Source organism: Tachypleus tridentatus, chromosome 2, assembly GCF_004210375.1.
Source record: "Tachypleus tridentatus isolate NWPU-2018 chromosome 2, ASM421037v1, whole genome shotgun sequence".
Classification (NCBI taxonomy): Eukaryota; Metazoa; Arthropoda; class Merostomata; order Xiphosura; family Limulidae; genus Tachypleus; species Tachypleus tridentatus.
The window spans coordinates 26,783,297-26,801,176 of NC_134826.1; the positions used below are offsets into that span (position 1 = coordinate 26,783,297).

Genomic DNA, 17,880 nt, shown 5'->3' on the forward strand with positions numbered 1-17,880 from the left:
ATGGAACAATAAATATTATGAAGGTTTCGTTTGTTGTTTGTTTAGAATTAAACACAGAGTTATACAATGGGCTATCTAGCGTTCTTATTTTGCAGATATACCACTGAGCCATTGGAGGGCATGCGTCTACAAGAAGTCGCACTGGAACATTTTCGTATCTGCACACAAGAATAACGTGTAAGAAGATTGTGTGTTTTCATATAGGCTATCTGCTGAGTTCACCGGGGAAAATCGAACCCCTGATTTTAACGTTGTAAATCCGCAGACTTACCTCCGTACTAGTCGGAAATACAAGAGGATTGAGAGTAGATAACTTTTAAATGCTATTTACAAATAGTTTACGTTTGTCTGTTTTTGAATTTCGCGCAAAGCTACACGTGGTCTATCTACGCTACCCGTCTCTAATTTTGCAGTGTAAGGCTAAAGGAAAGACAGCTAGTCAGTCACCATCACCCACCGCCACCTCAAAGGCTACTCTTTTACCAAAGAATAGTGGGATTGACCGTCACTTAAAGCCCCCACAGCTGAAAAGGCGAGTATGTTTGGTGTGACGGGGATTCGATCCCGCGAACCTCAAATGACAAGTCGAGCGCCTCAACCACCTGGCCATGCCGGGTCAATATTTTACATACTATCAAATAACTTCAACTTCTTTCTACCGGCATGTAACTAATAAAATCCACCGTAGTTTTATTTTAAGTTTATTTTAACCCAATCTGATTTAATAATAACACCCTCTCGACTATAATTAAACTACACGGAAACAATTCATGGATAGAAAAATACGTGTTATCTGTTGTAGGGAAGATATAACACTATTTAAGACCGACTCTACGAGACATCCCACAAATGTTATTACGGGGCAAATATAACATTAAAGTGCTTAAGAATGATCCCACGAGACACCCAGCAAATACTACTATAGAGGAAATATAACACTACAGTAACTAAGATTGTCTACACCAGGCCTTCCACAAATGTTATTATAGGGAAAATATGAGACTATAGAACTATTAATATATCCTCATAATCATCCACTGGTTTCACGTGACACTGAAGATTTACGATCACTAGCGTTAAAAATGTGTTTACTGTGCGGAGACATTCATGATTTTCGACTACCATACATTCGTTCGAAATCCAATATCCTTTGGAAATTAATACACACCGGATTTGTTCTTACAACAAGCTGTAGTAAATGTCTTCAGAAGCGTTCCAAGGCTTAGTACTCTCCGAACTTAAGCACGTGCTTGCGAGAAGAAGATGCAAAACAAAAAATAAACAAAAAACAAACTATGCCATAAATCTCCGTTGGACTGTCCTGGTGTCTAATGAGCCGTTAAACCCATTCTACTCTGTTTGTGTTTAATGGAAAAGCTGCACAATGGGCTATCGAGAGTATCAAGCCCTGATTATTAGCGTTGTAAGCTTACGAGCTTAACACCATGCGATCCATAGAGCAAATTATCTACATGATAAAAATTACATATTAGGACAAGGTTAAAAAAGTATTTAATTAGATGAAGAATTGTGGTTTACATATCACCCGAAATAATGAACTAATCTTGAAATTTCTTCTTGACGAGAAACCCACTTAGAACAAACATGTATCTCGGAATGTATCAAATTTATATATAATTGTCGTCGATCTTAAATGGATATAAACATAAAACTGCACTGCATATAATATCCTATTTTAAATTTTCTCTAATTAATAGTATTGTGGGCTATAAGTGTTATGCCCACCATGGGTATCGAAACCCGGTGTCTAGAGTTGTAAGTCTGTAGGTTATGCCATTGCGTCACTTGGAGACGTGTGTGCAGTTCTAAATGCACACAGGGGGACACTAAAATACGATTATTGATTGGTGTTTCTCTTTCGCTGACTCACTTAGGGACACTAAAATACGATTATTGATTGGTGTTTCCCTTTCGCTGACCCACTGAGGGATACTAAAATACGAAAGAGCATAATTATTATTTAAGAAAAAAAAACTATGAAAATAAAAAGGGTTTTACGGCATTTCAAAAATATTACAAAATGAATGTATGCTAACGATCTTTGTTTGAAATTGCACGGTTGAAATATGCCGTACTTAAGGCAGCGCGTTTTGAAAAAAAACAACAACATATATATATTGCTACTCAAAGGTCGTCAATCAATAAAAGTTTCCTTGATTACGTCGCATATGAACAATTCGCCGTTTCTGTTTTATAATGCAGTCACAGAATATGGCTTATTCTTCACCCTGGCTTTCGGAACTTAAAGTGAATATCGACTTTCGAAACAAACTCATCTAAGCAAAACTCGTTTCTCGTGCTTATATGATCACATTCGTTATGAGCCATTATCTGTTAGTGCGTTCCCTGTGTTACTAGCTTGCAACAAATCGTTATACAGTAGAAAGTAGTAAGAAGCTCCAACACTTCGTTTATGTATTCATACACATCTCATCTATGTGAGTTAATACAAAGAAGAACACTCTAATAGCGTCAAGCTAGTCCTAGATAGATGAGAATTTCGCGCAGTAAATATTCGACTTCCCAATGACTACTTTGACAACTTATTTGTTGCGTAAAAAAAAAACCTAATGAAACTTTAAAATGTCAAAAAACTAATATTATTTGACTTATAAAAGTATAAAAAGATACAAAGTTTCTATAATATAGATTAATGTGTAGGAATTACAGTAACTAGACTTTACGTTAAATAGATATGGCCCTGCATAGCAAAGTGGTTAAGGTCCTCGACTCGTAATATGAGGGTCATGGGCTCGAATCCCCCTCACACCAACTATGCTCGCCCCTTTCGGCCAAGGTCGTTGTAAAGTGACGGTCAATCTTACTGTTTGTTGTTAAAAGAGTAATCCAAGAGTTGGCGGTGGATAGTAATGACCAGCTTCCTTTCTTCTAGTCTTACACTGCTAATTTAGGGTCAGCTAGCGCAGTTAGGGCTTGTGTAGCTTTGCGCGAAAGTAAAACAAACAATTTGGTAGACGCAATGTTATTTAATAGAAGGTCTTCTATTATTTTCTTATTAACTAAACTGATAATAATGAAATGTTTTAATCTTTAATAATCATTTTGTTTGTCTCATTGAAAATCAAAGCTGTGTCTATCGCAGGGAATCGAATCCCGGATTCTAAGTTCGTAAACGTGACGCTATCTCACTTTGAACAGTTGTAAAGGAATCCACCTTTTAAATGTTCGAGTTGCGAAACATTTTCAACTTAATATTTACTTATTTATATATTTAAATGTGTGTATGTTTAATAAACCACTCTTATGCCAGTTTATAAATCTGTTGATAGATTATAGAATGTACTGTTTCAAAAAAAACACACAACGACGTTTCCAAAGCTTTTGTCTTTAGGTTTAATGAAATATTTGATTGTGACAAATAAAACAGTACATTATTTAATATAACTAAATTATTTTAGAGATATAATGTGCATATATGAACTTAGTTCTAGGTTATATACAATCCAAAAGGTGTTTTCAACGCTATTAAACGTTTTTAATGAGTCAAACATGATACTTGTATAAGACATTTTCAGTATTTTCATGAAGGTTTTTCTGTTTCCTCGTGATCTAAATAAATCGTGTTTTTATATGTAGTTAATTTTTATGTTATATCAAAATGAGAATAATTTATATGTTAATAAAAGTATAATAAAATCACAATTAATGTTTATGTTTTACAGTTTAATTGTTTACTCACTTACTTCATTCTATTTTAAAATATTCATTTAAAGAAAGCATCGAGGTAATTTTGTTTCAATACTTGCGGGGCCCGGCATGGCCAGTTGGGTTAAGGCGTTCGACTCGTAATCTGAGGGTCGCGGCTTCGAATCCCCGTCGCACTAAACATGCTCGCCCTTTTAGCCGTGGGGGCGTTATAATGTTACGGTCAATCCACTATTCATTGGTAAAAGAGTAGCCCAAGAGTTGGCGGTGGGTGGTGATGATTATCTGACTTCCCTCTAGTCTTACACTGCTAAATTAAAGACGGCTAGTGCAGATAGCTCTCGTGTAGCTTTGCGCGAAATTCAAAAACAAACAAACAAACAAATCAACACTTGCGAATTGAATTTCCACTTCAGTCATTAGCTTAAAACAAAGTAAATAACAACATAAGAATTTTCTATACACCATTTACGTCAGAATAAAAATTCGTGAATTGTACGTTTCTCTTCATAACTGATCATCGTTTCGCAAGTTTCAGATTTATCTTTTGGTTCTAAGTTTGAAAGTTTGTGGACGAGTTGCTTAGCCTATTGTTTCTTAAGAAACTATAATTCCTCGATCTACAAATATCGATTAAAATATTTACATGCTTTAACGACTAGAAAAGTGACAATATTTTCACAGTGGAAAAGCGATCAATTTCACGTAATACACATGACTCAATGGAATCATGTGTACATACACACACTCGTGGATAATTAAAGAAATAGAGACCAACACACAGTTACTAATGCATGTGGAACATTGGATTGAAATAGGCCGATACAGACCTTGTGTAATTAATGTCTAGCTGTACTAATAACGTATTTCAACCTTTATTTCAACAAATATAATTTCAAATGTTTATCTGCAATCTGTAGAATAACTGTAGAATTTTAAATTTCATTGTTGAATTGAAGATTATTTTACAATAATATCATCTTCATCAGTATCATCTTTTTTACATATATATACACTACATGGCCAAAAGTATGTGGACACCCCTTTCAATTAGTGCGTTTGGCAATTTTAGCCTCACCCATTGTTAACAGGTGCATAATCTCAAGCATATAGCCATGCAATCTCCACAGACAAACATTGGCAGTAGAATGGGTTGTACTGAAGAACTCAGTGACTTTCAACGTGGTGCTGTCATAGAATGCCACCTTTCCAACAAGTCAGTTCGTCAAATTTCTGCCCTGCTAGAGGTGCCTCGGTCAACTGTATGTGTTGTTATTGTGAAGTGGAAACTTCTACAAACGACAACAGCTCAGCCACGAAGCGGTATACCACACAAGCTCACAGATCAAGACTGCTGAGTGCCAAAGCACGTAGCGCGTAAAAATCGTCTGTTCACAGTTGTAATACTCACTACCGAGTTCAAACTGCCTCTGGAAGCAACGTCAGCACAAGAACTGTTTGTCGGGAGCTTCATGAAATGTGTTTTCATGGCCGAACAGCCGTACAAAAACCTAACATCGCCATAAGCAATGCCAAGCGTCACTGGATTGGCATAAAGCACACCGCTGTTCGACTCTGTAGCAGTGGAAACGCGTTCTGTAAAGTGATGAATCACGCTTCACTATCTAGTAGTATGACGGACGAGTCTGCGTTTGGCGGATGCCAGAAGAACTCTACCCGTCTGAATGCATAGTGCCAACTGTAAAGTTTTGTGGAGGAGGAATAATGGTCTGGGGCTGTTTTTCATGGTTTCGGAAAGGCTCTTTAGTTCCGGTGAACGGAAATTTTAATGCTATAGCATACAATGGTATTCCAGAGAATTGTGTGCTTTCGATTTTATGGCAACATTTTGGGGAAGGATCTCTTTTGTTTCAGCATGACAATGCTCCCATGCACAAAGAGAGGTCCATAAAGACATGGTTTGCCGAGATTGGTGTGTAAGAACTTGACTGGTCTGAACAGATCCCTGACCTCAACCCCATCAAACACCTTTGGGATGAATTGGAACTCCGATTGCGACCCAGGCCTTCGAGCCCGACCTCACTAATGCTTTTGTGGCTGAATAGGAGCGAATCCCTGCAGCCATGTTCCAAAATCTAGTGAAAAGTCTTCCCCAAATAGTGAAGGCTGTTATAGCACAAAGGGGGGGGACAAACTCCATATTAATACCCAAGGTTTTGGAATGAGGTATTCAACAAGCACATACTTTTAGCCATGTAGTGTATATATACACACACACACAGATAAAGAACTGACTTTATGTAAAATGTATGCAAATGTTACCTTGTTAGTAAAGTACGAAAACGAAACAGAAGGAAACGCATAATTATTACGTTAAATATCATATGTCGTATGACAAATGGAATTACTCAGAGAACAGCTAGGAAAATAAACAAAGGAACGTCAACCAGGTTATGTAAATATTCGTGTAAACCATGGGAGAACCTCTGGTCACATATCACTGTTTTCCTTTGGAAGAATTAACTGATCATAACCAGATTTTATCATAATGTACTCGTCAGCAAACTGAATTATGAAGTTTAATATAAATGCACATCAAAGTTTTAAATATATGGTTTACTGCAGTTTTTTGTAATTAAACACAAAGGGCAATCTGTGCTCTGTCTGCAGAGGGTATCGAAGCCCGTTGTCTAGCCTTTGTAACTCCAAAGACATTACGCTATGCCACTGGAGGAGGGGGCATGTGAACTATCTGTTAGTCAGAGTTGAATATTCCAATACAGTATTATTTTAGTCAAATATATAATATATTTCTCGACAAAATATAGCTCATACTAATCCATAGTAATAAGCAAGTTATATATTCATGTTGTAATAGTTTCTAATTATATTGTAACTTAAGGCTCGTTTCTATATAAAATTACTTTGATAGATTTATTTGACATTCTAAATATAATGTTTACGCTTTATATTACTAGCATTATTGTTTCATATGTCATTCTTTGTTGTATTTTAAAGTTTAGGAGTTGTAACAATGTTTGAGACAAATAAACCAGTGGATCTTATAGTAATGTGCAATTCTTTATTTATTTAATTATTTTATATTCAAAAATATTGCTTAGTTAATATCTTATTTCTTAATTAAAATTTGTTTGGTAGATGTGGCATATGTATACAGCTTTTAAGCATTTGATGCTTTAGTACAAAGCTTTATGATAGAATATCAATGCTTTGCACAGTGAGTGCAATCGTATGCTGGATGCTATCAAAGTAAATACGTAACTTACTGCTGACCTATTGTGCTTCAACTTTTATGGTTTTAATTTGAAACGTAATTAGCACCTATACCAGTTAGGTTTGTTTGTTTTGAAATTCGCGCAAAGCTACACAAGGGCTATCTGCGCTAGCCGTCCCTAATTTAGCAGTGTAAGACTAGAGGAAAGGCAGCTAGTCATGACCACCCACCGCCAACTCTTAGACTACCCTTTTACCAACGAATAGTTGGATCGACCGTCACATAATAACGCTCACACGGCTGAAAGGACAAGCATGTTAGGTGCAACCGGGATTCGAACCCACGAACGCCTTAACCCACCTGGCCAGGCCGGGCCAGTTAGATTTGTCCAGTACCTTAAAAACTGGTTCAGTATTAGCAGTGGCATTTCCTTTCACTTTTAAGTTCAACTTTGTTTGAAGGAATGCTTTCTCTTAATTAAGTAAAGAGTGTTTCTAGAATGTTTTATGTAACGATAAAGAGCATTACTATAACATGAACTAGTTAATGTTATTATTCTGTTTACAAAAAAGGATGGAAGTAATCAAAATATGTGCTCATTTTGATATAACAGACCAGGTCTGAATTCTTTCTAACATTTCATTGTGATAATACTCTCAGAACTTTGAGTTTTAGTAACAATCCGATATTGCTTTATTTACGATACATCTTACGTAATTAGCTTTATAATTAATTCTATGAATAACATTACAGCTTTCTGTTTGTATTACCATAAGAAATTGTTTTTTTATTTCTCTCGTTTAAAAAACTTGTAAGTAATCCTCTGTTTATCATCTAATCCTATGTTTATCATTTAATCCTCTGTTTATCATTTCTTCTTTTTTTCATGAAGGAAAATCTACTTTCAGAAAACTCTACGATTATTGGGGTTATTTTCTGACATCAGTTCCTCTTTTCAAGACGGAACTATCTATGGATGTGGTATGTGAACTATGTCTACTTCAAATTTAATTAAAAATAGCTTATCTGAAACTTATGAAAGTCTAGAAAGTAAACCGATACTCTGCTTTTTATCAACATTAAGTCTTTCACACAAGCCATTTAAGCAACCAAAATATCAGAAACACGCATATGTTTTATAAATAACTTGAGGATATCATATTCAATGTAACCAGTTTTAGAACTTCAATGCCAAAGAAAATATATTATCATGAAAAGTTCTTTATATAATCATTTTTATATGAAAGTCTGAAATAACTTTAGAAATTTAATTAGTAAAGAGACATGAATGTTTATATACTATTACCCAGGACTGTCAGGTTTACAAAGAAGCTAATTTTCGGGTCGGTGCTCACTTGGCATTCGTAGATACCCCTATCACTTAACTGTGCGAACTTCATCTGCAAAACCCAGTCATTATCATTGTTTATTCGGACGGTTTGAAAACGTTCATCACTGATGTAAGTGTCGGTCCCTACCGTCAGAACATGAAAATCTTTTCTTCGAATCCAGGATACCTGATATTAACAGAAAGAAAAGGCTTGATACATAAGAACAATTAAAAAAATATTTCATGTCTTACCTTATTATGGTGTTTACCAGCTCAAAATATGTATATAAAATATATTAAGACTTTATTCAATTTATTTTTCGACCATGTGTTTGGCAATCAATGCCTTGATTTAAGTCTAATATTAAGAAATTGAGTTGTGTATAAATATTGCCTTATAATAAATGTATTGTAGAAGTGTTGCCTTATAATAAATGTATTGTAGAAGTGTTGTGTTATAATAAATGTATTGTAGAAGTGTTGCCTTATAATAAATGTATTGTAGAAGTGTTGTGTTATAATAAATGTATTGTAGAAGTGTTGTGTTATAATAAATGTATTGTACAAGTGTGTTAAGTGCTCGTTTAACATTCATGAATTTGTATATTTATTTGTTTTAAATATCTTGATGAAACAGAACTGATTTTGAATCAGGTGTGTTACTTGCACCAGTATATTTCTAGGGTGATTCTAGGATTTTTACTTTGTTGTAGCTTTCATCGAGGTTTAGATGCACGTTAGTGTTCATTATAGTTAAAACAAAAAACAGTTGCACAATGTGTTGTCTTAGCTATGCCTAGGCCTGGCATGGCCAAGCGCGTAAGGCGTGCGACTCGTAATCCGGGGGTCGCGGGTTCGCGCCCTTAGCTATGCCAATTACAGGGACAGAACTTCGAATCTTAGTGTCATAAACCATCAAGCTTAACTTTCAACCACTGCCAGGCAGAAAAGAATTACCCAGCTTAAATGTGTACATTGTTTTACATAGGCAAACTATAATACATTTCTGATCAATGAATTACCCAGCTTAAATGTGTACATTGTTTTACATAGGCAAACTATAATACATTTCTGATCAATGAATTACCCAGCTTAAATGTGTACATTGTTTTACATAGGTAAACTATAATACATTTCTGATCAATGAATTACCCAGCTTAAATGTGTACATTGTTTTACATAGGTAAACTATAATACATTTCTGATCAATGAATTACCCAGCTTAAATGTGTACATTGTTTTACATAGGTAAACTATAATACATTTCTGATCAATGAATTACCCAGCTTAAATGTGTACATTGTTTTACATAGGTAAACTATAATACATTTCTGATCAATGAATTACCCAGCTTAAATGTGTACATTGTTTTACATAGGTAAACTATAATACATTTCTGATCAATGAATTACCCAGCTTAAATGTGTACATTGTTTTACATAGGTAAACTATAATACATTTCTGATCAATGAATTACCCAGCTTAAATGTGTACATTGTTTTACATAGGTAAACTATAATACATTTCTGATCAATGAATTACCCAGCTTAAATGTGTACATTGTTTTACATAGGTAAACTATAATACATTTCTGATCAATGAATTACCCAGCTTAAATGTGTACATTGTTTTACATAGGTAAACTATAATACATTTCTGATCAATGAATTACCCAGCTTAAATGTGTACATTGTTTTACATAGGTAAACTATAATACATTTCTGATCAATGAATTACCCAGCTTAAATGTGTACATTGTTTTACATAGGTAAACTATAATACATTTCTGATCAATGAATTACCCAGCTTAAATGTGTACATTGTTTTACATAGGTAAACTATAATACATTTCTGATCAATGAATTACCCAGCTTAAATGTGTACATTGTTTTACATAGGTAAACTATAATACATTTCTGATCAATGAATTACCCAGCTTAAATGTGTACATTGTTTTACATAGGTAAACTATAATACATTTCTGATCAATGAATTACCCAGCTTAAATGTGTACATTGTTTTACATAGGTAAACTATAATACATTTCTGATCAATGAATTACCCAGCTTAAATGTGTACATTGTTTTACATAGGTAAACTATAATACATTTCTGATCAATGAATTACCCAGCTTAAATGTGTACATTGTTTTACATAGGTAAACTATAATACATTTCTGATCAATGAATTACCCAGCTTAAATGTGTACATTGTTTTACATAGGTAAACTATAATACATTTCTGATCAATGAATTACCCAGCTTAAATGTGTACATTGTTTTACATAGGTAAACTATAATACATTTCTGATCAATGAATTACCCAGCTTAAATGTGTACATTGTTTTACATAGGTAAACTATAATACATTTCTGATCAATGAATTACCCAGCTTAAATGTGTACATTGTTTTACATAGGTAAACTATAATACATTTCTGATCAATGAATTACCCAGCTTAAATGTGTACATTGTTTTACATAGGTAAACTATAATACATTTCTGATCAATGAATTACCCAGCTTAAATGTGTACATTGTTTTACATAGGTAAACTATAATACATTTCTGATCAATGAATTACCCAGCTTAAATGTGTACATTGTTTTACATAGGTAAACTATAATACATTTCTGATCAATGAATTACCCAGCTTAAATGTGTACATTGTTTTACATAGGTAAACTATAATACATTTCTGATCAATGAATTACCCAGCTTAAATGTGTACATTGTTTTACATAGGTAAACTATAATACATTTCTGATCAATGAATTACCCAGCTTAAATGTGTACATTGTTTTACATAGGTAAACTATAATACATTTCTGATCAATGAATTACCCAGCTTAAATGTGTACATTGTTTTACATAGGTAAACTATAATACATTTCTGATCAATGAATTACCCAGCTTAAATGTGTACATTGTTTTACATAGGTAAACTATAATACATTTCTGATCAATGAATTACCCAGCTTAAATGTGTACATTGTTTTACATAGGCAAACTATAATACATTTCTGATCAATGACTTTATGTAATTTTTCTTTTAATGTTTCGCAACCCAAGAAATAAAAGTTGAAAACTATAGGCAGCGTCTATAGAAAATGTTAGGCCCATTCAAATAGACTACAAAGTACAAAAGCTGACTGTGTGTACTGAGTGGTACCTAGTTTAGTATTTTTATGAAATGACTTTCTATCCAGATCGAGTCAATATGTTGTGAAATAAAAAAGTAATAAAAGTATAATTTAAAGGAATAGAAAAAATAATTTATTTTCCTCAAAACGTAAGCCAGAAATGAGTAAAAACATTGTATGATTTAATATAACACCTATTATACTAGATAAAACATGAATCTAAAATTTGTTTCATGTAATAATTGTGTAATTATGAAATATGGTATTAGCATTATGTAATTTAACATCACCGTAATCAATATAATATATAATAGAGAATTAGGCTTAAAGTTATGAGTAATCTGAATAAACACAGGTATCCTAAACTTACGTTATTTTCTTACTTTAAGGAGATATTTGCTTATTGTTCAGTCAACGAAAATACAATTGTTGCACAGAATTTATTTACGTGCAACCATGTGGAAAAGAATTATAAATTCCTATAGTAAAAAACAAACGAACTGCTAAATGAATAGAAAACTACAATTGTGTATGAAGTAACATTTATCACTGTTACCATATGAGTTTCCTTCTCTACAATGAATTTTATATATCAACAATGGGCTTATATTATCTTAGTTAGAGAGCATATGGTAAAGTTACGGTGCTTGAATGTTAGAGTTCATACGTGTATAAACATATAATTTGATATTAGCCCTTTTTGTGGATAGTGTCACCAGTGGGTCATCAATAAGTTGAAGTATTAAAAAAGCCATGAATTCTGGGCTTGATTTCCCTCGGTGAACGAAGCATAAAAAACCTGTTGTACAGCTTTGTGATAAACACAGAAGAACAACAAGCCAGCTATTACACCAATACAACTGAAGTATCCATTTTGTTCCATTTCTTTGTTTGATAGCAAAACTATTCTCTTGGCTATCTGATTTTAGCCTATTGCAGAAGTCAAATCCTGGATTTTAGCGCTGTAAGTTCCTAATCCCAGCACTGGCGCACTGTAGGAAAAACTGAAATCATTCAGTTACGACTCATAGTCAAAAATCAATAGCGTAATAAAAATAAACTGTAAAATTATAATAAAATATGCACTTTAACATATACTACCACAATAAAACAAATCAACAAATGTAAAAAGTGCACCATATGAGAGTAACAATGGATTTCTTGAAACAATAGTAAATCTTTTAAACTATTCTACAACGAAACATCCGACACAACTTCGGAATAAATACCTCTTCTTTTTAATATCTTTTTACTGCGTCAACCTGTTTTAACTGTTTTGTGAGTTTATTTTACTGTGTAATTGCATTTAGTAACGAGCTACAGTACTTTATAAATGTTTCTCAGTTTCGGCCCGGCATGGCCAAGCGTGTTAAGGCGGGTGACTCGTAATTTAAGGGTCGCGGGTTCGCATCCCTATCGCGCCAAACATGCTCGCCCTCTCAGCCGTGGGGGCGTTATAATGTGACAGTCGATCCCACTATTCGTTGGTAAAAGAGTAGTCCAAGAGTTGGCGGTGGGTGGTGATGACTAGCTGCCTTCCCTACATAGAAGAGCGAACAACGTTGTTCGCTCTTCTAAAGTGTTTTTCAGCCCAAACGAGCCGTTTTTGCATATAAATTTCTCAACAAGTGGGTTTCTCGTCATCACTGATTATTGCCTTCCCTCTTGTCTTACACTGCTAAATTAAGGACGGCAAGCGCAGAGAGCCCTCGTGTAGCTTTGTGCGAAATTAAAAAAAAAAACGTATCTCAGTTTTTCAATTGTGTACATGACAAGTGTACTATTATTATTTTTTGTACACAAGTTGTATATATTTACCATTTTGAAAACTTCACTGTTATTACAGATCCGTTAGTCACAAAACGACCCCAAGAGAGAAGTTGAAAGTTTACTCACTAAATGTGATTAGGGATATCCAAGCCTGGTCGCTATTCAACTCCTACGTTATTTCAAACCGTTTATTTTATTTTTAAAACAGACTAGACTGAAATTGTGTGAAGCATTATGACGTCTGAAATATTAGCTTTAGTACACAGTTATAAACAGTTATAAACAATTTTGTTAAAATACTGTAGCTTTCGTTCTAGTCTTAAGAGTTGTTTTAATACATTAAATATTTTAACTGTTTGAAAGAACAAACGACAGTTACTCTTTTATTAAACTTATAATAACTTTAATAATAGAAAGAGTGTGAAATATTTTATTTGTGAATTCTGATTTACAAAAAAAGATCGTTTTAACTTCTGACTTGCAGGATAGAAAATGAAATAATGTTAGAACAAATATAAGTATATTGAATCGCTTTATAAAAACATTAGCTATCATGCCTGTGTTCATGTTAAAAGTTCATTATAAAACAGCTTAAAACTTAAATTAATTTCTCTCATGTTCTTCTCGACTTAGTTTCATTATTCAACCACAATGCGTGAAAGTGACTTTTGTAAGCAATAAAACTGTGGTTTCTAAGTATTATTCTTAAGAAACTTGATGATGCAAGGTATTCCATTGAAGAACCAGAAGCTGCTAGCCATTCACTAAAGCGCCACTCTTCATTATTTGTTCTGCAAGATTTCGCCACTCAACAGACAAGGGAGCGATATTGACAGATTTTTGGATGAATTGGCAAGGAAAGAATTTAAGGGTTTAGAATGTCTATTCATTCAGGCTGTCAAACTTTCTGGGAAAAAGGATATGACAGAAACTTGTATTGAAATCTGGTAGTTCAATGCGCGTATGAGTTTGTCCAAAATATTAGTTGGAATCAGCGCAACGCATTTTATACAATCGAAAGTAGAGATATATTCTGAATAAACACTTTCGTCATTCTAACTAATCTACAGTTAAAGTTATGTGTTATAAATTCAAAATATAAAGATTTGCTTTAAAACGAGAAGGGGTACAATATATGCGTGTGATGGCAGTATGTGATCTATTCCATGTTACAAACGAATATTTTATGGTTTGACTCTCCGAGAATCCACGGTTTCACACAAATCAAATTACATCATCCCAGCTATCACTATGAATGAGGAGGTTATATTACATATAGGAGAACAAATGTGCGCGTTTAAATAATTCTAGTCACTTTTTGTATTGAGTGATTCTAAAAACAATCAAAAGATCAATACATCTTTGTAGGCATGTACATTACCTACAGTCATGTTCTAACATTTACTTGTTACGGATTTACATTACCTAAAGTCATGTGATAACATTTACTAGTGTAGGTATGTGGATTACCTGCAGTGATGTTACATTCTTCACATCACCCATAGCCATGTTATAACTCTTAGTGTTATAGGCATATACATTACGCACAGTCATACTATAACTTTTAGTGTTGTAGATATGAACATTACTCACAGTCATGTTATACCTTTCAGTGTTGTAGGTATGATAGTTACGTACAGTCATGTTATACTTTTCAGTGTTGTAGGCATGTACATTACGTACACTCATGACCTTTAGTGCTGCAGGTATGTACATAAAATATGACATCAGATGAAGAAGTTCGAATTTTCGCTCAGCCATTTTGAAAATGGTAAAAATACGTCAACGTACCAGCAAAATAAAGTCTTAAATCTTATCAAATAAAATATCGAAAATAATGATATAATAATGATATGAACTACAAACATTTACGTTCCATTAAATATAACTTATTATTAGTCAAAATACACAACTTAACTAGAATTTTTTTCCCTAAAAGGTTTCGTTTGTGTTACAATATGCAGTAACCTCAGAAGACAATAATCCGCCCTCCGCTAGACCAACGGTAAGTCTCCGGATTTACAATGCTAAAATCAGGGGTTCGATTCCCCTCTGTGGGCTTAGCAGATAGCGCGAAGTGGCTTTGCTATAAGAAAACAAACAAACAGACAATAATCTGTACAGTCGTAGAAACAAATGACCACAAGTGGATAACTTGTACGGTTTATTCAATAGACAATAATTTGTTTAAATTTGAAAGTACGGTATTAATGATAAACCGAAATTAATATAAAGCTTTACCGGGCAGTTCAAAACATTCACACTAGAATATCGTTCTTTTGTTTTTTACACATGTTGTAGTAAGTACAGTATACTATATCCCTCTATAAACTTGTTTCATTTAGAAACATTTCATATGTTTACCATTTCCACTCAAAACTAGACATTATTTTGAGAAGCTGAATATAAACACTGCCTCTGTAACAAGTAACAGCTAGAACACATATGCAGGGTTGTCCAAAATTATTTTTTCCTATTATAAAGTTTGATAATTAAATAACTGAAGACGTACAGCCATACAGTTTTTAACGTATTGCAGCCCAACTGTTACGTTTTCACTTCAGCGAGTAATATTACCCCGTAAAATGACAACCATGCAAGGAAAAGCTCAATGTATCGTCTGGTTGGGGTGCAGCTTAATTAGAGACGTAAGTATATTAAACAATTATGGAGATGTTAAAAGGTATTGTGTATCACACACTTATAGCAACCATCACGGAGCTATTGAACAGGATAACGGTCGCCATTACCTCTGTAACTCTGGACATTGCAATGAACGTGATACTGAAATCGAATGCTATTAGACGTCCACAGTGCCATTACTGTCGCACGCATAGAAATCTATTGAGACGTCAAAAAAAGTATTTGAGTTAGGTTAAAAGATATTACTGAAAATTGCATGGCTGTATTTCTTTAGTTAAATAATAATTAGAATTAAAAAAGGAATAATAATTTTGGACCACCCTGTATTTTAGTAGTCAGCATCATGTTGCTGAGAAATTGCCTTTATATCTTTCACAATAGGCAGGTTAATTCAGGAAAGTTTATCATAATTGACTAAGCAACGAGATGATGTCTTGCTTATTTAGCCAACTTTGGTACTTCAAATAATTTAATTTCATTTGGAATGTAGCTCTTTAAGTTGTCTTTTTGTAAATTTGCTTCTCTGAAAAACTTACACGTCTGGTTGTACGTTTACTTAAAATCGATTTTCAGTTTCATCAGAAATTTTTTAATTTGAATTTCATCTGAACATATTTTAATCAAGTTTTTGTAGTTCCTCCTTTTGAGTTTGTATCATATTTTGATATATATTTCCATTTGTTATACTGTTTCAAGAAATAAATATTTGTTTTATTTACTTATATCAATTAAGAGTGAACTTTCGAAATGGGCTGTCTTTCCTTTTAACCGCTTGGAGAATCGATCCTAGACTTTTGTTTTTTTAGTTTCGCGCAAAGCTACACGAGGGCTATCTGCGCTAGTCGACCCTAATTTAACAGCGTAAGACTAAAAAGAAGGCAGCTAGTTATTACCACCCACCGCCAACTCTTTAGCTACTCTTTTACCAAGGAATTGTGGGATTGACCCTCACATTATTACGTCCCCACGGCTTAAAGGGCCAGCTTATTTGGTGTGACGGGAATTCGAACCCGCAACCCTTGGATTACGAGCCAAGCGCCTTAACCACTTGGCTTTTAATAGTATATGAATTCAAGAATAATTCAATAAGTAGTTTCCACCATTACGGTGGTCACATTAATTTATATTACATATACGCTTATGTTATTTTATCCTTGACAGAAAAAAATATGAAATCATACTTGAAGTATAATTTTGTTTCATTAGAATTAAGCACAAAAGTACACAATGAGTTATTGAAATCCAGTTTTTAGCGGTGGTAGTCCACAGACATGCTGTTGGACCACTGGGAGTGCTTAAAGTATAAATACGATAAGGTCATACAGGTAGGAAAAACAGCTTGTGACGTTTTGCATGAGTATTTTAATAACCATTTTTCGTGCCTTAATGTTCCATTGTACTTCACAACGGTCTCGACACGATTGTGAAACACCCATATTTGAAACAACCTCATTTTAGGTGCCTTCTAGTAGTTTCTCTTGGTTTTCTGTAATTTATGGTTTAATGAGATTCTTCAGTGAAATTAGCAAACCAATAAAGAGAATAGCATTATAAGAGTGAGTTAAAAACAGGTAATTAAATGAAATTGTCTTTTTCGATATTCTGTGTTAACTTCGTAAGACTTCGACGTATTTCTTAAATCAAACGTACGGGACAGTAACAATATACTAAGTTTGCCTTTTCCACTGCTAAAAACGTTTGTTTGTTTGTTTTGAATTTCGCACAAAGCTACTCGAGGGCTATCTGTGCTAGCCGTCCCTAATTTAGCAGCGTAAGACTAGAGGGAAGGCAGCTAGTCATCACCACCCACCACGAACTCTTGGGCTACTCTTTTACCAACGATTAGTAGGATTGATCGCCACCTTATAACGCCCCCACGGCTAAAAGAGCGAGCATGTTTGGTGCGACCGGGATTCGAACCCGCAACCTTCCGATTACGAGTCGAACACCTTAACACACTTGACTATGCCGGCCCACCAAGAATGATCTACACAAGTTTCCCACTTAATATTACAAACGTAATTGAAAGAGAACTTCTCACAAATACATTCACAGAGTTATCAATAAACAAGCACGTCAGAAAAATAGAAATCAAATCATTTCTCAGGCTGAA

At 34.0% G+C, this 17,880-nt stretch overlaps 1 protein-coding gene across 1 annotated transcript in view; it reads right to left on the minus strand.

The window, feature by feature from the left end:
- The window catches only part of LOC143235342 (zwei Ig domain protein zig-8-like), a 99,555-nt gene that overhangs the window by 12,980 nt on the left and 68,695 nt on the right, over positions 1 to 17,880 (minus strand). The window contains exon 3 of the mRNA XM_076473430.1: positions 8,190 to 8,400. Coding sequence (XP_076329545.1) covers positions 8,190 to 8,400 — 211 coding nt within the window. The remainder of the gene's footprint in view (positions 1 to 8,189; positions 8,401 to 17,880) is intronic.